This window comes from Bombina bombina, chromosome 3 (genome assembly GCF_027579735.1).
Source record: "Bombina bombina isolate aBomBom1 chromosome 3, aBomBom1.pri, whole genome shotgun sequence".
Taxonomy (NCBI): domain Eukaryota; kingdom Metazoa; phylum Chordata; class Amphibia; order Anura; family Bombinatoridae; genus Bombina; species Bombina bombina.
This window is the reverse complement of record NC_069501.1, coordinates 251,091,312-251,116,272: the sequence shown is the minus strand read 5'-3', so window position 1 is coordinate 251,116,272 and position 24,961 is coordinate 251,091,312. Positions and strand designations below refer to the sequence as shown.

The window sequence follows — 24,961 nt, the reverse complement described above, 5'->3', positions numbered from 1 at the left end:
AGAAACCCTGTTGTATTAAGTCTGTTTGTGATTTGATCTGTTCGTTGTGGACCACCCAGTAAACCGGAAAATCTTGGAGATGTGAGGGATAGGAATGTTTGTTTATGTTGGGTCCTAGATCAAGCTCTCCGTTTTTAATTAGGGATGTCAATGGAGAGGGCCTAGAGGAAAGGTACGGGAATAAGGTTAGTAGCTTGTGCCATGACCGATAGGTTTCTGTAATAGTAATGGTCGACTGGGGGTGCTCGTCTTGGGGGTGTTTAAAAGCCCAACATGGGCTGCTAAGGTTTTGGGATTGCGCTATGCTATGTTCCATGACAACCCACCTTTTGTGTTGTTTATGAATACTCCAGTCTACAATTCTTTGTAGGAATATCGCGTACCTATAATACATTAGGTTAGGAAGGCCTAAACCTCCTTGTAGTTTGGGGAGGGACATAATAGTTTTATTAATTCTTGGGTGCTTTTTATGCCATACAAAATCACTGAGAGCACATTGTAGGGAAGGTAAGTATCTCTCTGGTAATGGGATAGGCAGGGTTTGAAGAATATATAAGATTCTGGGGAATACATTCATTTTTATTAGGTTAATGCGACCCAGCCATGATAGTTTTTTGGATCTCCAAGTCGAGAGATCTCTAATTATTTCGGATTTAATTTTTTCATAATTGAGTTGAATCAGTGCCTCTGTAGAAGTGGCTAGGTATATGCCTAGGTACTTAAGATGGCACTTGTTCCATTTAAATGGGGATAGAGTTACTAATTGTTCTGATTCTTCCGGTCCAATGGTAATATTTAGTATTTCGGATTTTGTAATGTTGACTAGGAAGTTGGACACATTATGGAAGACCTGGAATTCTCTAACCAACAGGGGTAACGAGGTCAGGGGGTTGGTCAAGGTGAATAACAAGTCGTCAGCGAACAAAGATATGGTGTATTGTTGATCATTTATTGCAAGTCCTGCAATGTCTGGGAGGGATCTAATCCTAACTGCTAATGTTTCAATTACGCAAGCGAAGAGCAGGGGCGATAGTGGGCATCCCTGCCGTGTCCCGTTAGATATTGTAAACGGGCCTGATAAGGTTCCATTTATTAGTACCCTAGCGCTAGGGCTAGTGTATAGAGACATTATGCTTTGTATCACTTTCTCCCCAAATCCCATGGCTTGGAGTGTCATTTGTAGGTAATCCCAGGCAACACGGTCAAAAGCCTTCTCTGCATCGATAGAGAGTGCTATTAGTGGTATTTTATGGTTTTGGGCATAAAAGATTGTGTTCAAGGCTCTGACCGTGTTGTCTTTCGCCTCCCTCCCCATAACGAATCCCACCTGGTCAGGGTGTATGAGGTCGGGTAACAGACTGTTAATTCTATTTCCTAGTAATTTTGAGTATATTTTGATATCAGTATTTAGCAGGGATATTGGGCGGTAGCTGGTGGGTTCGATAGGGGATTTTTGAGGTTTCAGTAGTACGGATATATGGGCTTCTAGGGCTGGTCCTGAAAAAGGGTGGGTAGAGTCTATGTAGTTGAAATATTGCAATAGGTGTGTGGATAGTTGTTCTGCAAAGGTTAAGAAGTATTTGTAAGTGTAGCCGTCAGGGCCTGGAGCTTTGCCGTTGGGTAAGTTTTTAAGTACAAGTTGCAGCTCTTCTAGTGAGAACGGCTCGTCTAGCGCTTCTTTTTGTAATTGGGTTATATGGGGAAGTTTTAGTTTAGAGAGGTATTCTGATATTAGTTGTTTTCGAGAGTGACTAACTGGGCCTTCTGTATGCGAATGCGAAGGAAGATTATATAGTTTGTAGTAGTACTTTCTAAATGTTTCTGCAATTGCCTGTGTAGTTCGGTGGGATCTACCTTCACTATCTTTTATGTGGAGAATATAGTTAGACTTTGTTTTTTTCCTTATATATCTGGCCAGAGAGCGACCTTGTTTATTTAAATCAATGTATGAGTGTTGTTTGAATAGGAAGGCTTTTCTATTTTGTTCCTTTCCCAGGATAGAGGCTAGTCTAAATCGCGCAGTCTGTAATGTTTGCAGAATGGATTCGTCTTTTGGTTTTGTTTTATGGGTTTTCTCTAGTTGGGATATTTCTATGAGAAGGTTATTGGTCGCTTCTCTCCGTAGCTTGGAAAGGTATGCTTTGCAAGCCATCAACTCACCCCTAATAGTACACTTATGGGCTTCCCAATTGGTTTGTGGGGATGTGTCTGTGTGTTTATTATGTAGGAAAAAGTCTTCAATCCTGTTTTGTATTTTTAACTTAATAGCAGGATCTATTAGTAGGCTATCATCTAGCTTCCATATGTAGTTTGTGATAGGTTTAGAGGGCCACATTAGGGCACAACATACCCCTGCATGGTCCGACCATGTCATCGGTGTGATGTCTATGGACCTTACTAAGCTCATACTTGTTATATCTATGAATATGTAATCAAGTCTACTATACATTTTGTGAGGAAAGGAATAAAATGTGTAATCGATGGTGTCCGGGTGCATCACTCTCCAGATGTCTAAGCAACCCATTTGTTGCAGGGTATTATTCACTTTCTTGACGTTATTTTTAGAGATAGAAACATTATGAGTGGAGCTGTCCATATTAGGGTTTAGAGGGAGGTTAAGATCGCCTCCAATAATTAGTGTACCTTTTTGGATGTCGAGGACCTCATTTAATACTTTTTTAATAAAGGAGTGTTGTTTAGTGTGTGGTGCATATATTGAGGCAAGTGTGATGGGGAGGCCATATAGTAGGCCCGTTATTATAAGAAATCTGCCTTCTCTGTCTCGGTTGACGGAGAGCTCCTGAAAAGGGATCCCCTTTCTGATCAAGATGCCAACTCCTTGTATTTTTTTTTGTGTATGGGATGCGTAATAGCTTTTACCAAATTTATAATGAAATGATTTGGGCTCTCTACCCTTTAGGAAGTGAGTCTCCTGAAGGAGTATAATATCCCCTTTTTTCTGTTTAAAATCAGTTAGAGCAGTTGTTCTTTTCCTGGGTGAATTTAAACCCTTAGTGTTAATAGTTATAACATTAATATTTCTACTTTCATTTTTCTTATTATGAAGCGCCATATAATACTATCTTGGGTATAACATAGTGTAATTGAGATCTCCCCCAGGTATACAATAGTAGAGCAGATAGAAATAAACATGTAACTTGGTGTGCTGCCGTCCAGTCCTGAACATTAAATAGACTTAAAAACAGAATAACAAAAAACATAACATAACAATCATAATAACATACATGAAAACATAACCAAACCATATTCTGTCGAACAATCGACAAATTACTAGGAGGAATGATCCCTCTTCCCCAGCAGCTCCTAGCTGCAACGACCAATCCCCCCTCCCCATACCTCTGACTAGTGCTATAAAGGGTCTTATATGGTCAGGGGGTGGCCTGTATTTTACTTTGTTTGTTAATCAACTTCCCTTGGTATTGGTGAACAGGGAATTCGGGTTGGGGCAAAAAAGAAAAAAAAAAAAAAAAAGGGGGGGGGGCACATGGCCCTCAATAGGGTGAGAGTAAATATAGGTTGGCGAGAAACTTATGCAGGGAACGTTAATTCTAAACAGTATAAGTTTCACTTAACTTGTAGTTAACATATGAACAAATAAACACACATATAGATCAGAGTTCATTTGAGTATCCAGGTCATTTGGAAGGTAGAAGAATGTTTTTGCTGTCTTTCGACAGATCAGATACAGGCAGCTTCTTGGGGGTAAGCAGCTAACAATGAACAAGAAGAGAAGATTATACTTATCTGTGGAATTGTGTCCAGAAACCACTCTATTCAAGGCAAGAAGAAAGTCAAGGAGGAGGACCCCGATGAGTAGCTTGGTCACGTTGTTTGTTCTTGGAACGGACTGTGGACCATTCCGTTCGTAGGCTTGGAGGTACATTGTGCCTCTTGGAAACTTTGGAACTTCCATCTTCATCTGTTATTGTGGGAGGGGTGTGGAATGTAAGGCCTAGTGCTTTGGAGAGAGTGTCCAAGTCCGAAGACTCTCTATATATCAGTAGTTTGCCCTCATGGGGTATTAGAAGGCTGAAGGGGAAACCCCAACGATAGCGAAGGTTATGTTCTTGTAGTAACGATGTTATAAACTTTAAGGATTTCCTCTTTTCAATCGTTGTTGGGCATAGGTCTTGGTAGATTTGTAATTCCTTATCTCTGAATAAGAGAGGACGTATATTTCTTGCAGCTAGCCAAATAGCTTCTCTATCTTTGTAATGTAATATCCTCACTATCACGTCCCTTGGTGGTGCAGAAGGGTTAGGGCGAGGTCTTAGAGCCCTATGGGCCCTTTCTATGGTGGTGTCTGTGAAAGTGGAGGACTTGGTTATGAAGTTGAAGAGATTTAAGATATAGGAGTGGAGGTCCTCAGGTGATATCTCTTCTGGTATGCCACGAATCCTTAGGTTGTTTCTCCTACTCCTGTTCTCCAAGTCCTCCACCTTGTTCTGTAAATCGTCAATCATGGAAGCCTGTTGAGCGAGGCCGGATTCTGTATTGCTTATCATGGAATTTACCACTTCTTGGCTACCCTCTAGGTCCTCAATTCTGTCTCCTAGTGTGTTGATTTCTTTTTTGACCTTAGAGATCTCTGACTGTATAAAGGATTTAAGGTCGGCAATGTCAGATTTTGAGGGCAATCTATCTATGGTAGCTTGTAAGGTAGAAAGTTGTTGCTGAGTTATAGATTGCTCTGTGTTGTGTATAGGTACTTGGTTAAGGGCATCATCAGAATGTCCTTTTGGTGAAGGGGGGGTGCTCATTTTACCTTGGTCTGATGGAGAGAAAAAGGCAGACACTGAAGTTGTCTGTATGATAGGTTTGCCAGCTTTGTCAGACTTAGGTGGTCTCCTGGACGACATCCCCACAATCTGTTATGACGATTGAAAAAAAGCTGGAGGATTGGGATATATCAACCCACTTTGTGTGATTCCAATATATACACAGTTCTCACCACCTCTCCCTTCTCTTATATTAGTGCTTCTTAGAAAAGTATATATAATGTTATTCTTCCTCTCTTGGTTTCAGTGTCTCTGTTCCATACAAAAATAATTAATGAACTATGATACCGGAATGCTGCATCTCTGGTAGTTTTAGATATTGTTTTTTGGCAGTGCTGTCTGTCTGTAAATTATTCTTTGCATCTGTCCTTTATATTTATATATAATGTGTGGGTAGCAGAAAGTATGGCAATTATTTCAGGGGTGTGCTGAACTGACCTGCTTCTCATTTACTTTTATTTATGAGGGCCATTGCGTTCCTTATGTCGGCATGCCACGTGGGCTTAAGAAGCTAAAATGGCGATCAGAGTTTTCCCCAAGTATCTCCTGCCCTTCACCCCAGCGTCTCCCGCTGTTTCATAACTCTGTGTAAGGCGGTATTATTGAAAGTTTCTTACCGCCGATATGTCCCCTTATTTAATGTCTGTCCGGTAGGTGCTCCGAGTCTAGAAGGTTGTGCGGCAGCATCGCGGAGCAGTTGTGACTAGTTGTTGGAGCGCACCAGCTCCGTGTTCCGATGTTCCGGATGTTCCGGGTAATCAGTTCACCCCATATGTCCGACCGGACTCGCCTGTGTTGAGGGAAAGTGTTATCGGGCAGCTGCTAAGGAAGAGCGGTCCCGGAGCTCATACACTAAGCGGCCATGTTCCAGCACGGCCAAGCCCCGCCTCTTCGAATTCTTAGTATTTTTTATATCCCTTCATTTGAGCAAAAACAGAGCTTTGTTTTTTATTTATTTACCTATCAAAATTATATATTTTTTAAAGTAGACAACTCAAGGTATTGATCTAGGCCCATTTTGGTTTATATTTTGGTAACTTTTTTTTTTTTTTAAACAAACTTTGGTTTTCTCACTGAAATTATTTACATACCTCTTGTGCAGTCATACCACAAATGGTTGTAAAAGCTTCTCTGGTATCCCCCTTGTTCAGAATTAACAGACAGGCATGGCTTGTCTATTGTTTTTTGTCTATTAGAACACCACTAATTGCAGCTGCACACCACACTTCTAAAATTCCCGGCAGTGAAGGGGTTAATCAGGTAGCTTGTAAGGTTAATATTTGCTCTTGTGTAGGGATTACCCTCCCACCTGACACACACCCTCCCTGATCCCTGCCTGATCCATCCCAAAAAGCTCCCCCCCTCCACAATCCTCACCACCATCTTAGGTACTGGCAGACAGCCTTCCAGTAAGCAGTTTGGGCCTTTTTTCTGCAGTGTAGGGATCCCTCCCAAACCCTCCCTGGTCCCTCCCAAACAATTCTCTAACCCTTAGGTACTGACAGCTGTCTGTCAGTACCCAGTTTATATGTATTTTTTGTATTTATTTTCTGTGGTGTAGGCTCCCCCTCCCTGTGATAGTAATGTAGGGACCCCCACCTAATTCCCCTTTTTCTGTAGTCTAGCAACCAATCTCTCCCTCTCCCTTCAAAACGTATTTGCCTTGGTTAACTGCCCCCACCCCTCCCTCCACCCTACGCCACCGGGCCGCCTCCTGCCTTCCCTCCCACACCTCCCACTGGCACCATCAGATGACAACAATCTTGCAATCTGGCTTCACGTGGTAACGAAGCACTGATCATGCTCCTTTACCAAATGAAGATAGATGCTGGAAGCCCACAAACAGCAAGTCTCGGTGGTCACTTGACAACTGAGACTGCTTGGGCTTCAAACATGTCGGATGTAGATCTATGTTATGCGTTACGATGGGCTATGTACTACATGATGTAGATCTACAGCCATTTAGGGTAAAGGGTTAAAGGGACATGAAACCCAAACATTTTCTTTCATGGTTCATTTAGAGAATACAATTTTAAACAACTTTCCAATTTTCTTCCATTCTATATTTCTATAATTATTGTAGCTTGTAAGGAAAGCAATAATAGCTGCTGCCATGGTCCTCTTCTATAACTGCTCAGATTCATATATTTCACAGAGGATTATTTTGATCACAGTATTGTTGTGCTAAACACCACCACCCTCACAGCGTTGGTGGACAGGGAAGCATTGTATATTCAAAAATGATAGATTAAGTGTAAAGATAAGAGGGTTTTGTAAGAATTGCTTTCATGGGTATATAGAATATTTTTCAAGGAAAGAACTCTGAGAAAGCTAAGGAATAGACAGGTGGTTTGGCACAATACTAATATTTATTGTATTCAATTCTACAAATGTGCAACCCTCATTTGCTTATCTGCAGCAACAATTATATTAAAGGGATACTGAACACAATTTTTATGTTTCATCATTCAGATAGAGCATGCAATTTTAAGGAACCTTTCTAATTTACTCCTGTTATCTATTTTTCTTCATTCTCTTGGTATCTTTATTTGAAAAAGCAGGAATGTAAGCTTAAGAGCCGGGCCATCTTTGGTTCAACACCTGGATACAGCTTGCTGTTTGGTGGCTACATTTAGCCACCAATCAGCAAGTGCAATCCAGGTGCTGGACCAAAAATCGTCCGGCTCTTAAAGGATTACTTTCTGTTATAATTTTTAAGCTAAACAACTAACATATTAAAGTTAATAAACATTAATTAAAACCTACTGACCTATATTTTCTCCAAAAAGTTTCATAACGTTCTAAAAGTTATATCTTTTATTCGCCGATGATGTCACGTTATCCTGCCCACTATTTTCAGCACTGCATGTTCAAAATACTTAAACCAATAACTTTGTGTTTAAAGCGCCATTTTGAAACCTAGGTATTGTAAACGGATTGGTACAGAGCAAAGGATACCCACAGAGTGGGTTTGGAAAACAATTAAATTTGCAGACAAGATTTCTGATATACGGTAGAGATATGTTAATGAAATGCTATTGATAAAAAGCGTATTTGGGGTAGTTAGTTACTAACAGGCATAGAAAATATTTACTTACAGTGGCCCTTTAAGCTTACATATCTTTTTATTATCTTTATTTAAAAAGCAAGAATGTAAAGCTTAGAAGCGGACCATTTTTGGTTCAGAACCTGGGTTGCACTTGCTGATTGGTGGCGAAATGTAGCCACCAAACAGCAAGCACTATCCAGGGTGCTAAACCAAAAATGGGCCGGCTCCTTAACTTAGATTCCTGCTTTTTCAAATAAAGATAGCAAGAGAATGAAGAAAAAATGATAATAGGAGTAAATTAGAAAGTTGCTTAAAATTGCATGCTCTATCTGAATCATTAAAGAAAAAAATTGGGTTCAGTGTCCCTTTGAGGGGCTTCTATTTTATCCTGGATCTTGTAAGTCATTACTTTGTAACAGGATCATCCAATTGTTCTGACTAGTCTTAAATGTCTTAATATTGTTTTGCATGAACAATAATGTGAAGTATTAGCAAATTGTAAATTATATTTCCATCTGCATTCAGACATGCTGGTATTAACTTTCTGAAGTCCAACAGAGATGCAAAGTGAAAGATTTGGGTTTTTATGCGTCTCCTATAGAAGCGCCACTGATAGTTTGTGTTCTCAAAAGATCTCAATTTAAGAAAAAAATACGTAAAAGGGGGCTTAGTTTTTTTGTTGTATTAAAGAAACAAACAAATAACACTTTGTATTACAAAGTGGCTTACAGTAATAAGCGGGGGCTTTGCAGATCCACACACTACTGACTTCCATATTTAAAAAAACTTTCATGATTCAGATAGACCTTGCAATTTTAAATAAACATTCCAATTTACTTGTATTATATATTTTGTTTCATTCTCCTGGTATCCTTTGTTGAAAAGCATAACTAGGTAGGCTCAGGAGCAGCAGTGCACATACTGACAGCTAGCTGCTGATTGGTGACTGCACATACAGTATATACCTCTTGTCATTGGCACACAAGATGTGTTTAGCTAGATCCCAGTAGTGTATTGCTGAATCTTCAACAAACGACACCAAGAGAATTAAGAAAATTTGATAATAGAAACAAAATGGAAAGTTGTTTAAAATGCTCTATCTGAATCATGAAAGAAAAATCCTATATCTTTTCCTTTCATTGTATTGCTATCTATATATTTTTGTGCTTCTTTTAAAGGAACAATACCCCAAATAATGTTTATAAAATGTCTTTTGTATACGGTTATTGTAATAAATAAATAAAACTCATGTTTTTTCTATGCAAACGGGCACAAAATATACGCACCAATTAACTGCTACTAAAATATACATATAAGGAAGATTTACTTTAATTACAGTGTATGGGCAAGCTCCTTAAAAGCAGCATGATTGGTTAAAATGGCTCTATTTCTATTTATGGCATAATGTCCATTTAACAAATCATAATCAATATTAAAGGGACAGTCTAGTATAAATTAAACTTTCATTATTCAGATAGGACTTTTAATTTCTCTTACATTGGTGTGTCCGGTCCACAGCTTCATCCTTACTTGTGGGATATTCTCAATCCCTACAGGAAGTGGCAAAGAGAGCACACAGCAGAGCTGTCCATATAGCTCCCCTCAGGCTCCGCCCCCCAGTCATTCTCTTTGCCGCTCTAACAAGTAGCATCTCCACGGGAGGGTAAAGAGTTTGTGGTGTTAAATTTTACAAATTCGATACTTTTGCTTCTTCGGAGGCTATTTTTGGGAGAAAGGTTTTGCAAGCAGTGGTGCCTTCCATTTAGGTTACCTGACTGTTTCCCTCCCTTCATCCGTGTCCTTAAGCTTTGGTATTGGTTCCCACAAGTAAGGATGAAGCCGTGGACCGGACACACCAATGTAAGAGAAAACAGAATTTATGCTTACCTGTTAAATTTCTTTCTCTTACGGTGTGTCCGGTCCACGGCCCACCCTGGCAATTTAGTCAGGTTTAAATTTATTTTTGTAAACTACAGTCACCAAGGCACCCTATGGTTCTCCTTTTTTCTCCTAACCGTCGGTCGAATGACTGGGGGGACGGAGGCTGAGGGGGAGCTATATGGACAGCTCTGCTGTGTGCTCTCTTTGCCACTTCCTGTAGGGATTGAGAATATCCCACAAGTAAGGATGAAGCCGTGGACCGGACACACCGTAAGAGAAAGAAATTTATCAGGTAAGCATAAATTCTGTTTTTAATCAACTTTACAATTTACTTTTTTCATCAAATTTGCTTTTTTCTCTTGGTATTCTTAGTTGAAACTAAACATAGGTAGGCTCATATGCTAATTTCTAAGCCTTTGAGGGCTGCCTCTTATCACATGCTTTTTAAATCTCTTTTCAACACAAAGAGACAGAAAGTACACGTAGGTCATATAGATAACACCGTGTTCAGGCACAGGGGGTTATTTAAGATTTAGCACAAAACAATGCTAAATGCAAGACAATAGATAATAAACAGTCACAGTCATGTGATCAGGGGGCTGGAAGAAGGTTCCTAGATACAAGGTAATTACAGAGGTAAAAAGTATATTAATATAACTGTGTTAGTTATGCAAAACTGGGGAATGGGTAATAAAAGGATTATCTTTTAAAACAATAACAATTCTATGGTAGACTGTCCCTTTAAGTGGCACTGACTAAATAATCTTTTAACCTTTTAAGCAGATGAGATATACTTTGGTTTTTATTTGTCACATGCTCTGCAATAGTAAAAAAAAATACAGATATTTGCATGATCTCATAATTATTTTATTAAAGAACCATCAAAAGTCTGTATTGAAGTGATCGTAAACTTTATCTAATCAAATACCATATACAGTCGTATGCAAAAGTTTAGGCACCCCTGACAATTTCCATGATTTTCATTTATTAATAATTGGGTGTTTGGATTAGCAATTTTATTTTGATCTATCAAATAACTGAAGTACACAGTAATATTTCAGTAGTGAAATTAGGTTTATTAGGATCAACAGAACATGTGCAATATGCATCAAATCATAAAATAGACAGGTGCATAAATTTGGGCACCCTTGTCATTTTGTTGATTTGAATACCTGTAACTACCTAGCAATGATTAATTGGAACACACAATTGGTTTGGTGAGCCCATTAAGCCTTGAACTTCATAGACAGGTGCATCCAATCATGAGAAAAGGTATTTAAGGTGCCAATTGCAAGTTGTTGCAAAACAACTCTCAAATTACCTGAAAACAAAGATTGTTCAACATTATGGTTTAGGGGAAGGCTACAAAAAGCTATTGCAGAGATTTAAGCTATCAGTGTCCACTGTGAGGAACATAGTGAGAAAATGGAAGACCACAGGCACAGTTCTTGTTAAGACCAGAAGTTTCAGGCCAAGTAAATTATCGGAGATGCAAAGGCAATGGATGGTGAGAACGGTCAAAAACAGCTCATAGACCACCTCCAAAGACCTACAATATTATCTTGATTATCTTGCTGCAGATGGTGTCACTGTGCATCGTTCAACAATTCAGCGCACTTTGCACAAGGAGATGCTGTATGGGAGAGTGATGCCACGCCACAAACAGTCACTTGAGGTATGCAAACGCACATTTGGACAAGCCAGCTTCATTTTGGAAGAAGGTGCTGTAGACTGATGAAACAAAATTTGAGTTATTTGATCATAACAAGGGGCGTTATGCATGGTGGCAAAAGAACACAGCGTTCCAAGACAAACACTTGCTACCTACCGTAAAATTTGGTGGATGTTCCATCATGCTGTGTGGCCAGTGCCGGTACTGGGCATCTTGTTAAAGTTGAGGGTCGCATGGATTCCACTCAATATCAGCAGATACTTGAGAATAATGTTGAGGAATCAGTCACAAAGTTGAAGTTACGCTGGGGCTGGATATGTTAACAAGACAACGACCCAAAACACTGCTCAGAATCTACTCTGGCATTTATGCAGAGGAACAAGTACAATGTTCTGGAATGGCCATCCCAGTCCCCAGACCTGAATATCATTGAAAATCTGTGGGGTGATTTGAAGCGGGCTGTCCATTCTCGGCAACCATCAAACCTAACTGAACTGGAGATGTTTTGCAAGGAGGAATGGTCCACAATACCTTCATCCAGAATCCAGACACTTATTACAGGCTATAAGAAGCGTCTAGATGCTGTTATTTCTGCTAAAGGAGGCTCTACTAAATATTGATGCAATATTTCTGTTGGGGTGCCCAAATTTATGCACCTTTCTAATTTCGTTTTGATGCATATTGCACATTTTATGTTAATCCAATAAACCTAATTTCACTACTGAAATATTACTGTGTCCTTCAGTTATTTGATAGATCAAAATGAAATTGCTGATCCAAACACCCAATTATTTATAAATGAAAATCATGGAAATTGTCAGGGGTGCCTAAACTTTTGCATACGACTGTATATGGTATTTGATTAGATAAAGTTTACGATCACTTTAATACAGACTTTTGATGGTTCTTTAATAAAATAATTATGAGATCATGCAAATATCTGTATTTTTTTACTATTGCAGAGCATGTGACAAATAAAAACCAAAGTATATCTCATCTGCTTAAAAGGTTAAAAGATTATTTAGTCAGTGCCACTTAAAGGGACAGTCTACCATAGAATTGTTATTGTTTTAAAAGATAATCCTTTTATTACCCATTCCCCAGTTTTGCATAACTAACACAGTTATATTAATATACTTTTTACCTCTGTAATTACCTTGTATCTAGGAACCTTCTTCCAGCCCCCTGATCTGTAATCTTTGCCTTTAAAAAAATATATGTGTAACTTTTTTGTTTTTAAACCTTCTTTGAAAGAGTTAAATTTGTTCATATAATAATGCTTCTATTATGTTATGCCAGCCCACTTGGATGAACTTTTTTTTTTATGACAAATCCAGTGAACATCCAATCAGCATGAGTGTCATATGACACTCTTAAAGTCCAGACCCTTTAAAGCCCTTAGAAAGCCTATGTAGAGAGTGGGTGGGACTGCTCTATACATCACAGCCCAACCAAAAGAGGACATGACGGGGGTGAAGGAACAGACAATACCAATTAGGATTATAAACCTTTTATTATAAAATATAAATACACTTTAAAAAATAATTATGTGATTTTACATCAAACTTAATATATTTTTCATTGCAACATTCTTATAGTCTGAAATTTACCATCACTTTAAGCTCTATTGCCATACATAGCAGCTGATTGGTGCTTATGCTCTCTTGTGCATGCTTGATTGACAGGCAAGTATCTATATGGTGTACACAATTATCTGCACCTGTGTGAAGTCTCAAATCAGCACTGAGCACTTATCTTAGAGTTAAAAACATAAGCAGCCCCCAGCATAACTTTGACTTAATGTTGCGTGTCCATCTCAATAGTACAGAATTCATTTCAGGATTGACTTGCTATGTTAAAATGTAAAGCGATTGTAAACTCTTTGGAATAGGACCCTCCTCCTCTTGTATTTGCTTTACTATCGGTGTCATTATGTACTCTTACTCATGTACCCAGTGCTAAGGAATATTGGCAGCCCTTGCAAATAAATTATAATAATATTAACTAAAGTATTTTATATATATGTCTACAAATGGCATAATACACAAAACATTCACTTTCAAGAACGATACGTTATTTATTTTGATTAACCAGTCAAGTGTTTGTAATCTTAACCCGTTGGTTGCCATATTTCTCACGACTAAGCAGACAATGAAATTCTAGCCTTTCTATAGTAAAAGATTTAAACTGTGCGTTTCCTGATATGAGTCATTCCCACTAGTAATTGTAAAATGAAATCGTTCTCGGCGTGAGTATAGAAATAAATTGAATAAAAAGATTCCATTTCTCCTCATATTTATTCAGCCTGATAAATTCAGTGGGCTGCAGCATTAGCAGCAGCAGGGGATTCCTTGCTCCTAGCGTTAAATTACTGTCATAATCGCTCAATTATTTCTTCCTTGTACTGTTTAAAATAAAAATCCATCACTTTCCACGTTTTTTCCCCTAACATTTATTAGGTTGAGTGTTTAGAAAAATCAATTATAGTCAGTCGGGCATGAATTGATGAATGTTCTTAGATTAATTGTCAGTTGTTAAAATGAATGTACTTTCGCTATTCACCTTTTTTTTTCTATTTCCTTCAGAGAGCAGAGGTGGCTCAGAGAGAGGCAGAGACTTTAAAAGAACAACTCTCATCGCTTAACAAATCTCTCCAGCATGATTCACAGACTCAAAAGGCACCTGATGCGGTAAGAATAAACACTCACTGATTCAGCTCCCAGGGTCCTAATCTCCCTCACTAAATTGTGCTTTTGTACTGAGATCATCGGTTTTACCAGGTCTTTGTTAAACATAGTGGTTTACTACAAGCAAACCTACAGCAGGTTCTTATTGTGTGTTTTGGGGTATGTTCTCAGGCTTTTAAAGGAACAGTATACACCAATTGTCATATAACTGCAAGTAATAGACACTACTATAAAGAAGAATATGCACAGATACTGATCTAAAAATCCAGTAAAAACCTTTTAAAAACTTACTTAGAAGCTCCCAATTTAGCAATGTTGATGATGTTAGGGATTTAGGGAGTCTTAAATGGACAGTCTAGTCAAAATTAAACTTTCATGATTCAGATAGGGCATGTGATTTTAAACAACTTTCCAATTGACTTTTATCTTAAAATTTGCTTTGTTCCCTTGTTGGTAATTTTGAAAAGCTAAGCCTAGGTAGGCTCAAACTTATTTCTAAACCGCCTCCTAGCTTAGAGCATTTTGAAAGTTTTTTTACAGTTAGATAGTGCTAGTTCATGTGTATCGTATTAAACACTGTGCTCACTCCCGTGGAGTTATTTAGGAGTCTGCACTGATTGGCTAAACTGCATGTCTGCCAAAAGCACTGAGATAAGGGGCAGTCTGCAGAGGCTTAGATACAAGCTAATCGAAGAGGTAAAACATATATTAATATAACAGTGCTGGTTATGCAAAACTGGGGGATGGGTAATAAAGGCATTATCTATCATTTTAAACAACACAAATTCTGGTGTAGACTTTCCCTTTAATAACCAGGTCACAGGAACCTACAATGTCCCTTTAATTTAGTTTGGTGGCTGAGGGATTTGGGCGTCTGAATAACCAGGTCACATGAAGCTACAATGTCCCTTTAATTTAGTTTGGTGGCTGAGGGATTTGTGAGACTGAATAACCAGGTCACATGAAGCTACAATGTCCCTTTAATTTAGTTTGGTGGCTGAGGGATTTGTGAGACTGAATAACCAGGTCACAGGAAGCTACAATGTCCCTTTAATTTAGTTTGGTGGCTGAGGGATTTGTGAGACTGAATAACCAGGTCACAGGAAGCTACAATGTCCCTTTAATTTAGTTTGGTGGCTGAGGGATTTGTGAGATTGAATAACAAGGTAACCGGAAGCTACAATGTCCCTTTAATTTAGTTTGGTGGCTGAGGGTTTTGTGAGACTGAATAACCAGGTCACAGGATGCTACAATCTCCCTTTAATTTAGTTTGGTGGCTTAGGGATTTTGGAGTCTGAATAACCAGGTCACAGGATGCTACAATGTCCCTTTAATTTAGTTTGGTGGCTGATGGATTTGTGAGACTGAATAACCAGGTCACGGGATGCTACAATGTCCCTTTAATTTAGTTTAGTGGCTGAGGGATTTGGGCGTCTGAATAACCAGGTCACAGTAAGCTACAATGTCCCTTTAATTTAGTTTGGTGGCTGAGGGATTTGTGAGACTGAATAACCAGGTCACATGAAGCTACAATGTCCCTTTAATTTAGTTTGGTGGCTGAGGGATTTGTGAGACTGAATAACCAGGTCACAGGAAGCTACAATGTCCCTTTAGTTTGGTGGCTGAGGGATTTGTGAGACTGAATAACCAGGTCACAGGAAGCTACAATGTCCCTTTAATTTAGTTTGGTGGCTGAGGGATTTGTGAGATTGAATAACAAGGTCACAGGAAGCTACAATGTCCCTTTAATTTAGTTTGGTGGCTGTAGCTCCTGTAACCTGGTTATTCAGACTCTTAAAACCCTCAATGTCCCTTTAATTTAGTTTGGTGGCTGAGGGTTTTGTGAGACTGAATAACCAGGTCACAGGATGATACAATCTCCCTTTAATTTAGTTTGGTGGCTTAGGGATTTTGGAGTCTGAATAACCAGGTCACAGGATCTTACAAGGTCCATTTAATTTAGTTTGGTGGCTGATGGATTTGTGAGACTGAATAACCAGGTCACAGGAAGCTACAATGTCCCTTTAATTTAGTTTAGTGGCTGAAGGATTTTGCAGTCTGTATAACCAGGTCACTGTAAGCTACAATGTCCCTTTAATTTAGTTTGGTGGCTGAGAGTTTTTTGAGACTGAATAACCAGATCACAGGAAGCTACAATGTCCCTTTAATTTAGTTTGGTGGCTGATGAATTTGTGAGACTGAATAACCAGGTCACCGGAAGCTACAATGTCCCTTTAATTTAGTTTGGTGGCTGAGGGTTTTAAGAGTCTGAATAACCAGGTTACAGGAAGTTACAATGTCCCTTTAATTTAGTTTGGTGGCTGAGGTTTTTTGGAGTCTGAATAACCAGGTTACAGGAATGTACAATGTCTCTTTAATTTAGTTTGGTGGCTGATGGATTTGTGAGACTGAATAACCAGGTCACAGGAAGCTACAATGTCCCTTTAATTTAGTTTGGTGGCTGAGGGATTTGTGAGACTGAATAACCAGGTCACAGGAAGCTACAATGTCCCTTTAATTTAGTTTGGTGGCTGAGGGTTTTAAGAGTCTGAATAACCAGGTTACAGGAAGCTACAATGTCCCTTTAATTTAGTTTGGTGGCTGAGGGATTTTGGAATCTGAATAACCAGGTCACAGGAAGCTACAATGTCCCTTTAATTTAGTTTGGTGGCTGAGGGATTTTGGAATCTGAATAACCAGGTCACAGGAAGCTACAATGTCCCTTTAATTTAGTTTGGTGGCTGAGGGATTTGTGAGACTGAATAACCAGGTCACAGGAAGCTACAATGTCCCTTTAAATTAATTTGGTGGCTGAGGGATTTGTGAGACTGAATAACCAAGTCACAGGAAGCTACAATGTCCCTTTAATTTAGTTTGGTGGCTGAGGGATTTGTGAGACTGAATAACCATGTTATAGAAAGCTACAATGTCCCTTTAATTTAGTTTGGTGGCTGAGGGATTTTGGGAGTCTGAATAACCAGGTCACAGGAAGCTACCATGTCCCTTTAATTTAGTTTGGTGGCTGAGGGATTTGTGAGACTGAATAACCAGGTTATAGAAAGCTACAATGTCCCTTTAACTTAGTTTGGTGGCTGAGGGATTTTGGGAGTCTGAATAACCAGTTCACAGGAAGCTACAATGTTCCTTTAATTTAGTTTGGTGGCTGAGGGATTTGTGAGACTGAATAACCAGGTCACAGGACGCTATAATGTCCCTTTAATTTAGTTTGCTGGCTGAGGGATTTGTGAGACTGAATAACCAGGTCACAGGATGCTACAATGTCCCTTTAATTTAGTTTGGTGGCTGAGGGATTTGTGAGACTGAATAACCAGGTCACAGGAAGCTACAATGTCCCTTTAATTTAGTTTGGTGGCTGATGGATTTGTGAGACTGAATAACTAGGTCACAGGATGCTACAATGTCCCTTTAATTTAGTTTGGTGGCTGAGGGATTTTGGAGTCTGAATAAACAGGTCACAAGAAGGTACAATGTCCCTTTAATTTAGTTTGGTGGCTGATGGATTTGTGAGACTGAATAACCAGGTCACAGGAAGCTACAATGTCCCTTTAATTTAGTTTGGTGGCTGAGGGTTTTTTGAGACTGAATAACCAGATCACATGAAGCTACAATGTCCCTTTGATTTAGTTTGGTGGCTAAGGGATTGGTGAGACTGAATAACCAGGTCACAGGAAGCTACAATGTCCCTTTAATTTAGTTTGGTGGCTGAGGGATTGGTGAGACTGAATAACCAGGTCACAGGAAGCTACAATGTCCCTTTAATTTAATTTGGTGGCCGAGGGATTGGTGAGACTGAATAACCAGGTCACAGGAAGCTACAATGTCCCTTTAGTTTAATTTGGTGGCTGAGGGATTTGTGCATCTGAATAACCAGGTCACAGGAAGCTACAATGTCCCTTTAATTTAGTTTGGTGGCTGAGGGTTTTTTGAGACTGAATAACCAGATCACAGGAAGCTACAATGTCCCTTTAATTTAGTTTGGTGGCTGATGGATTTGTGAGACTGAATAACCAGATAACAGGAAGCTACAATGTCCCTTTTATTTAGTTTGGTGGCTGAGGGATTTGTGAGACTGGATAACCAGGTCACAGGAGGCTACAATGTCCTTTTAATTTAGTTTGGTGGCTGAGGGATTTGTGGAACTGAATAACCAGGTCACATGAAGCTACAATATCCCTTTAATTTAGTTTGCTGGCTGAGGGATTTTGGGAGTCTGAATAACCAGGTTACAGGAAGCTACAATGTCCCTTTGATTTAGTTTGATGGCTGAGGGATTTGTGAGACTGAATTACCAGGTCACAGGAAGCTACAATGTCCCTTTAATTTAGTTTGGTGGCTGAGGGTTTTTTGAGACTGAATAACCAGATCACATGAAGCTACAATGTCCCTTTAATTTAGTTTGGTGGCTGAGGGATTGATGAGACTGAATAACCAGGTCACAGGAAGCTACAATGTCCCTTTTATTTAGTTTGGTGGCTGAGGGATTGGTGAGACTGAATAATCAGGTCACAGGAAGCTACAATGTCCCTTTAATTTAGTTTGGTGGCTGAGGGATTGGTGAGACTGAATAATCAGGTCACAGGAAGCTACAATGTCCCTTTTATTTAGTTTGGTGGCTGAGGGATTGGTGAGACTGAATAACCAGGTCACAGGAAGCTACAATGTCCCTTTAGTTTAATTTGGTGGCTGAGGGATTTAGGGAGTCTTAATAACCAGGTAACAGGAAGCTACAATGTCCCTTTAATTTAGTTTGATGGCTGAGGGATTTGTGCATCTGAATAACCAGGTCACAGGAAGCTACAATGTCCCTTTAATTTAGTTTGGTGGCTGATGGATTTGTGAGACTGAATAACCAGGTCACAGGATGTTAAAATGTCCCTTTAATTTAGTTTGGTGGCTGAGGGATTTGTGAGACTGAATAACCAGGTCACAGGAAGCTGCAATGTCCCTTTAATTTAGTTTGGTGGCTGAGGTTTTTTTGAGACTGGATAACCAGGTCACAGGAGGCTACAATGTCCCTTTAAATTAGTTTGGTGGCTGAGGGATTTGTGAGACTGGATAACCAAGTCACAGGAAGTTACAATGTCCTTTTAATTTAGTTTGGTGGCTGAGGGATTTGTGGAACTGAATAACCAGGTCACATGAAGCTACAATATCCCTTTAATTTAGTTTGCTGGCTGAGGTATTTTGGGAGTCTGAATAACCAGGTCACAGGAAGCTACAATGTTACTTTAATTTAGTTTGGTGGCTGAGGGATTTGTGAGACTGAATAACCAGGTCACATGAAGCTACAATATCCCTTTAATTTAGTTTGGTGGCTGAGGGATTTGGGAGTCTGAATAACCAGGTCACAGGAAGCTACAATGTCCCTTTAATTTAGTTTGGTGACTGAGGGATTTGTGAGACTGAATAACCAGGTCACAGGAAGCTACAATGTCCCTTTCATTTAGTTTGGTGGCTGAGGGATTTGTGAGACTGAATAACCAGGTCACAGGAAGCTACAATGTCCCTTTAATTTAGTTTGGTGGCTGAGGGATTTGTGAGACTGAATAACCAGGTCACAGGAAGCTACAATGTCCCTTTAATTTAGTTTGGTGGCTGAGGGTTTTTTGAGACTGAATAACCAGATCACAGGAAGCTCCAATGTCCCTTTAATTTAGTTTGGTGGCTGATGGATTTGTGAGACTGAATAACCAGGTCACAGGATGCTACAATCTCCCTTTAATTTAGTTTGGTGGCTGAGGGATTTGTGAGACTGAATAACCAGGTCACAGGATGCTACAATCTCCCTTTAATTTAGTTTGCTGGCTGAGGGATTTTGGGAGTCTGAATAACCAGGTTACAGGAAGCTACAATGTCCCTTTGATTTAGTTTGATGGCTGAGGGATTTGTGAGACTGAATTACCAGGTCACAGGAAGCTACAATGTCCCTTTAATTTAGTTTGGTGGCTGAGGGTTTTTTGAGACTGAATAACCAGATCACATGAAGCTACAATGTCCCTTTAATTTAGTTTGGTGGCTGAGGGATTGATGAGACTGAATAACCAGGTCACAGGAAGCTACAATGTCCCTTTTATTTAGTTTGGTGGCTGAGGGATTGGTGAGACTGAATAATCAGGTCACAGGAAGCTACAATGTCCCTTTAATTTAGTTTGGTGGCTGAGGGATTGGTGAGACTGAATAATCAGGTCACAGGAAGCTACAATGTCCCTTTTATTTAGTTTGGTGGCTGAGGGATTGGTGAGACTGAATAACCAGGTCACAGGAAGCTACAATGTCCCTTTAGTTTAATTTGGTGGCTGAGGGATTTAGGGAGTCTTAATAACCAGGTAACAGGAAGCTACAATGTCCCTTTAATTTAGTTTGATGGCTGAGGGATTTGTGCATCTGAATAACCAGGTCACAGGAAGCTACAATGTCCCTTTAATTTAGTTTGGTGGCTGATGGATTTGTGAGACTGAATAACCAGGTCACAGGATGTTAAAATGTCCCTTTAATTTAGTTTGGTGGCTGAGGGATTTGTGAGACTGAATAACCAGGTCACAGGAAGCTGCAATGTCCCTTTAATTTAGTTTGGTGGCTGAGGTTTTTTTGAGACTGGATAACCAGGTCACAGGAGGCTACAATGTCCCTTTAAATTAGTTTGGTGGCTGAGGGATTTGTGAGACTGGATAACCAAGTCACAGGAAGTTACAATGTCCTTTTAATTTAGTTTGGTGGCTGAGGGATTTGTGGAACTGAATAACCAGGTCACATGAAGCTACAATATCCCTTTAATTTAGTTTGCTGGCTGAGGTATTTTGGGAGTCTGAATAACCAGGTCACAGGAAGCTACAATGTTACTTTAATTTAGTTTGGTGGCTGAGGGATTTGTGAGACTGAATAACCAGGTCACATGAAGCTACAATATCCCTTTAATTTAGTTTGGTGGCTGAGGGATTTGGGAGTCTGAATAACCAGGTCACAGGAAGCTACAATGTCCCTTTAATTTAGTTTGGTGACTGAGGGATTTGTGAGACTGAATAACCAGGTCACAGGAAGCTACAATGTCCCTTTCATTTAGTTTGGTGGCTGAGGGATTTGTGAGACTGAATAACCAGGTCACAGGAAGCTACAATGTCCCTTTAATTTAGTTTGGTGGCTGAGGGATTTGTGAGACTGAATAACCAGGTCACAGGAAGCTACAATGTCCCTTTAATTTAGTTTGGTGGCTGAGGGTTTTTTGAGACTGAATAACCAGATCACAGGAAGCTCCAATGTCCCTTTAATTTAGTTTGGTGGCTGATGGATTTGTGAGACTGAATAACCAGGTCACAGGATGCTACAATCTCCCTTTAATTTAGTTTGGTGGCTGAGGGATTTGTGAGACTGAATAACCAGGTCACAGGATGCTACAATCTCCCTTTAATTTAGTTTGGTGGCTGAGGGATTTGTGAGACTGAATAACCAGGTCACAGGATGCTACAATCTCCCTTTAATTTAGTTTGGTGGCTGAGGGATTTTGGAGTCTGAATAACCAGGTCACAGGAAGCTACAATGTCCCTTTAGTTTAGTTTGGTGGCTGAGGGATTTGTGAGACTGAATAACCAGGTCATAGGATGCTACAATCTCCCTTTAATTTAGTTTGGTGGCTGAGGGATTTGTGAGACTGAATAACCAGGTCAGAGGAAGCTACAATCTCCCTTTAATTTAGTTTGGTGGCTGATGGATTTGTGAGACTGAATAACCAGGTCACGGGATGCTACAATGTCCCTTTAATTTAGTTTAGTGCCTGAGGGATTTTGGAGTCTGAATAACCAGGTCACAGGAAGCTACAATGTCCCTTTAATTTAATTTGGTGGCTGATGGATTTGTGAGACTGAATAACCAGGTCACGGGATGCTACAATGTCCCTTTAATTTAGTTTAGTGCCTGAGGGATTTTGGAGTCTGTATAACCAGGTCACAGGAAGCTACAATGTCCCTTTAATTTAATTTGGTGGCTGATGGGTTTGTGAGACTGAATAACCAGGTCACCGGAAGCTACAATGTCCCTTTCATTTAGTTTGGTGGCTGAGGGTTTTAAGAGTCTGAATAACCAGGTCACAGGAAGCTACAATGTCCCTTTAATTTAGTTTGGTGGCTGAGCGTTTTTTGAGACTGAATAACCAGATCACATGAAGCTACAATGTCCCTTTAATTTGGTTTGGTGGCTGAGGGATTGGTGAGACTGAATAACCAGGTCACAGGAAGCTACAATGTCCCTTTAATTTAATTTGGTGGCTGAGGGATTGGTGAGACTGAATAACCAGGTCACAGGAAGCTACAATTTCCCTTTAGTTTAATTTGGTGGCTGAGGGATTTAGGGAGTCTTAATAACCAGGTAACAGGAAGCTACAATGTCCCTTTAATTTAGTTTGGTGGCTGAGGGATTTGTGCATCTGAATAACCAGGTCACAGGAAGCTACAATGTCCCTTTAATTTAGTTTGGTGGCTGATGGATTTGGGAGACTGAATAACCAGGTCACAGGATGTTAAAATGTCCCTTTAATTTAGTTTGGTGGCTGATGGATTTGTGAGACTGAATAACCAGGTCACAGGAAGCTGCAATGTCCCTTTAATTTAGTTTGGTGGCTGAGGTTTTTTTGAGACTGAATAACCAGGTCACAGGAGGCTACAATGTCCCTTTAAATTAGTTTGGTGGCTGAGGGATTTGTGGAACTGAATAACCAGGTCACATGAAGCTACAATGTCCCTTTAATTTAGTTTGGTGGATGAGGGATTTTGGGAGTCTGAATAACCAGGTCACAGGAAGCTACAATGTCCCTTTAATTTAGTTTGGTGGCTGAGGGATTTGTGAGACTGAATAACCAGGTCACAGGAAGCTACAATGTCCCTTTAATTTAGTTTGGTGGCTGAGGGATTTGTGAGACTGAATAACCAGGTTACATGAAGCTACAATGTCCCTTTAATTTAGTTTGGTGGATGAGGGATTTTGGGAGTCTGAATAACCAGGTCACAGGAAGCTACAATGTCCCTTTCATTTAGTTTGGTGGCTGAGGGATTTGTGAGACTGAATAACCAGGTCACAGGAAGCTACAATGTCCCTTTAATTTAGTTTGGTGGCTGAGGGATTTGTGAGACTGAATAACTGGGTCACAGGAAGCTACAATGTCCCTTTAATTTAGTTTGGTGGCTGAGGGATTTGTGAGACTGAATAACCAGGTCACAGGAAGCTACAATGTCCCTTTAGTTTAGTTTGGTGGCTGAGGGATTTGTGAGACTGAATAACCAGGTCACAGGAAGCTACAATGTCCCTTTAGTTTGGTGGCTGATGGATTTGTGAGACTGAATAACCAGGTCACAGGAAGCTACAATGTCCCTTTAGTTTGGTGGCTGATGGATTTGTGAGCCTGAATAACCAGGTCACAGGAAGCTACAATGTCCCTTTAGTTTGGTGGCTGATGGATTTGTGAGACTGAATAACCAGGTCACAGGAAGCTACAATGTCCCTTTAGTTTGGTGGCTGAGGGATTTGTGAGACTGAATAACCAGGTCACAGGAAGCTACAATGTCCCTTTCATTTAGTTTGGTGGCTGAGGGATTTGTGAGACTGAATAACCAGGTCACAGGAAGCTACAATGTCCCTTTAATTTAGTTTGGTGGCTGAGGGATTTGTGAGACTGAATAACCAGGTCACATATCAACTATGACTCAACTTGAGTTTTGGGACTTGCTATTATGTCCCGTTAATGGACTTGATGGAAATAGAATTATATAAAATAAAACTGGGTAAAATTGAGCAAACACACTAGAATATGCTTTAAAAAACAAACTCTAACAGTATCATGTTCCTTATTACATTTTTAACACTTATCATTATTAGAGATAAGCTTTTACATTTACCTGAAGTTTTTGAGGCAAGTGAGCTTTAGAATAATTCATATACAGTATATTTATACATTGGGATCACATATAAAAAAAAATTAGATTTTTTTTAACTTAATTTGTTCCCGAGTTCCATATCAATCTTGGTGCAAGTGTGATAGTATCTATATTTATTGCTTATTTTTATTTCTTGCAATGCAAATTAATTCTTACAAATAAAAATGACGTAGCAGTAAAATAAATAAATAACATAACTGCACTAAGGGCTAGATAATAGATTACAAGTGCAAAATATCGCTTTTGCAAATGCAATATTTGCGCTTCACTTAGTAATGCCAGCGCACTTGAGTGCGCTTTCATAGGTTCAAATGGGAGCCTTGTTCTCGTGCTGTGAGACACGGCATGAGAATTAGCACAGCGAAGAGGGTAAGTCACACAGCGATGGGCAGCAAATTTAAATTATACTGTATATGAATATATAAGCATATACATATATATTTACAGGGTACAGACAATTCCCCATAGACCGCAATGTAAAGGCACTTTTCAGTGCTGTTTATTTTTTTTCTAACAACCCACACCCACTCCATTTAACCTCTAAAAACTGTTTAAGCAGTTATTATTTTAACAATTAAAGATGCTCATCAGTTTATTTTAATAAGAACAACACAACCTTATTTTGGGGGCAGTTGGAGCACATTTATAAAAATTAACCAGAGATCTGATCTCTGGTTAATTTTATGAGTGCTAATTGTTATCATGAGCTCACAGTAGCAATAACCAGCCACATGTAATGGCTGGTTATTTATCGTGCGCCCGTAAATGGGCAAATTTGCCCATTTACAGTCAAGCGATAAATTATCGCTCCACTTGTAATCTAGCCCTAATTCGTTAAAGCAGTTTTATTTTAGAGCGGCTCTGCTTAGCGAACCTTATGTTCATTTTTAAAGATCCATAATACCCAAATGTTTAAACACTTGAATGTGATG

At 39.5% G+C, this 24,961-nt stretch overlaps 1 protein-coding gene across 4 annotated transcripts in view; it reads left to right on the top strand.

Moving 5' to 3' along the window:
- Nucleotides 1-24,961, top strand: part of CUX1 (cut like homeobox 1) — a 657,906-nt gene that overhangs the window by 333,745 nt on the left and 299,200 nt on the right. For all 4 annotated transcript variants that reach the window (XM_053706261.1, XM_053706258.1, XM_053706259.1 and 1 more), the window contains exon 10: nt 13,987-14,091. In XM_053706261.1, the coding sequence (XP_053562236.1) occupies nt 13,987-14,091 (105 nt within the window). The remainder of the gene's footprint in view (nt 1-13,986; nt 14,092-24,961) is intronic.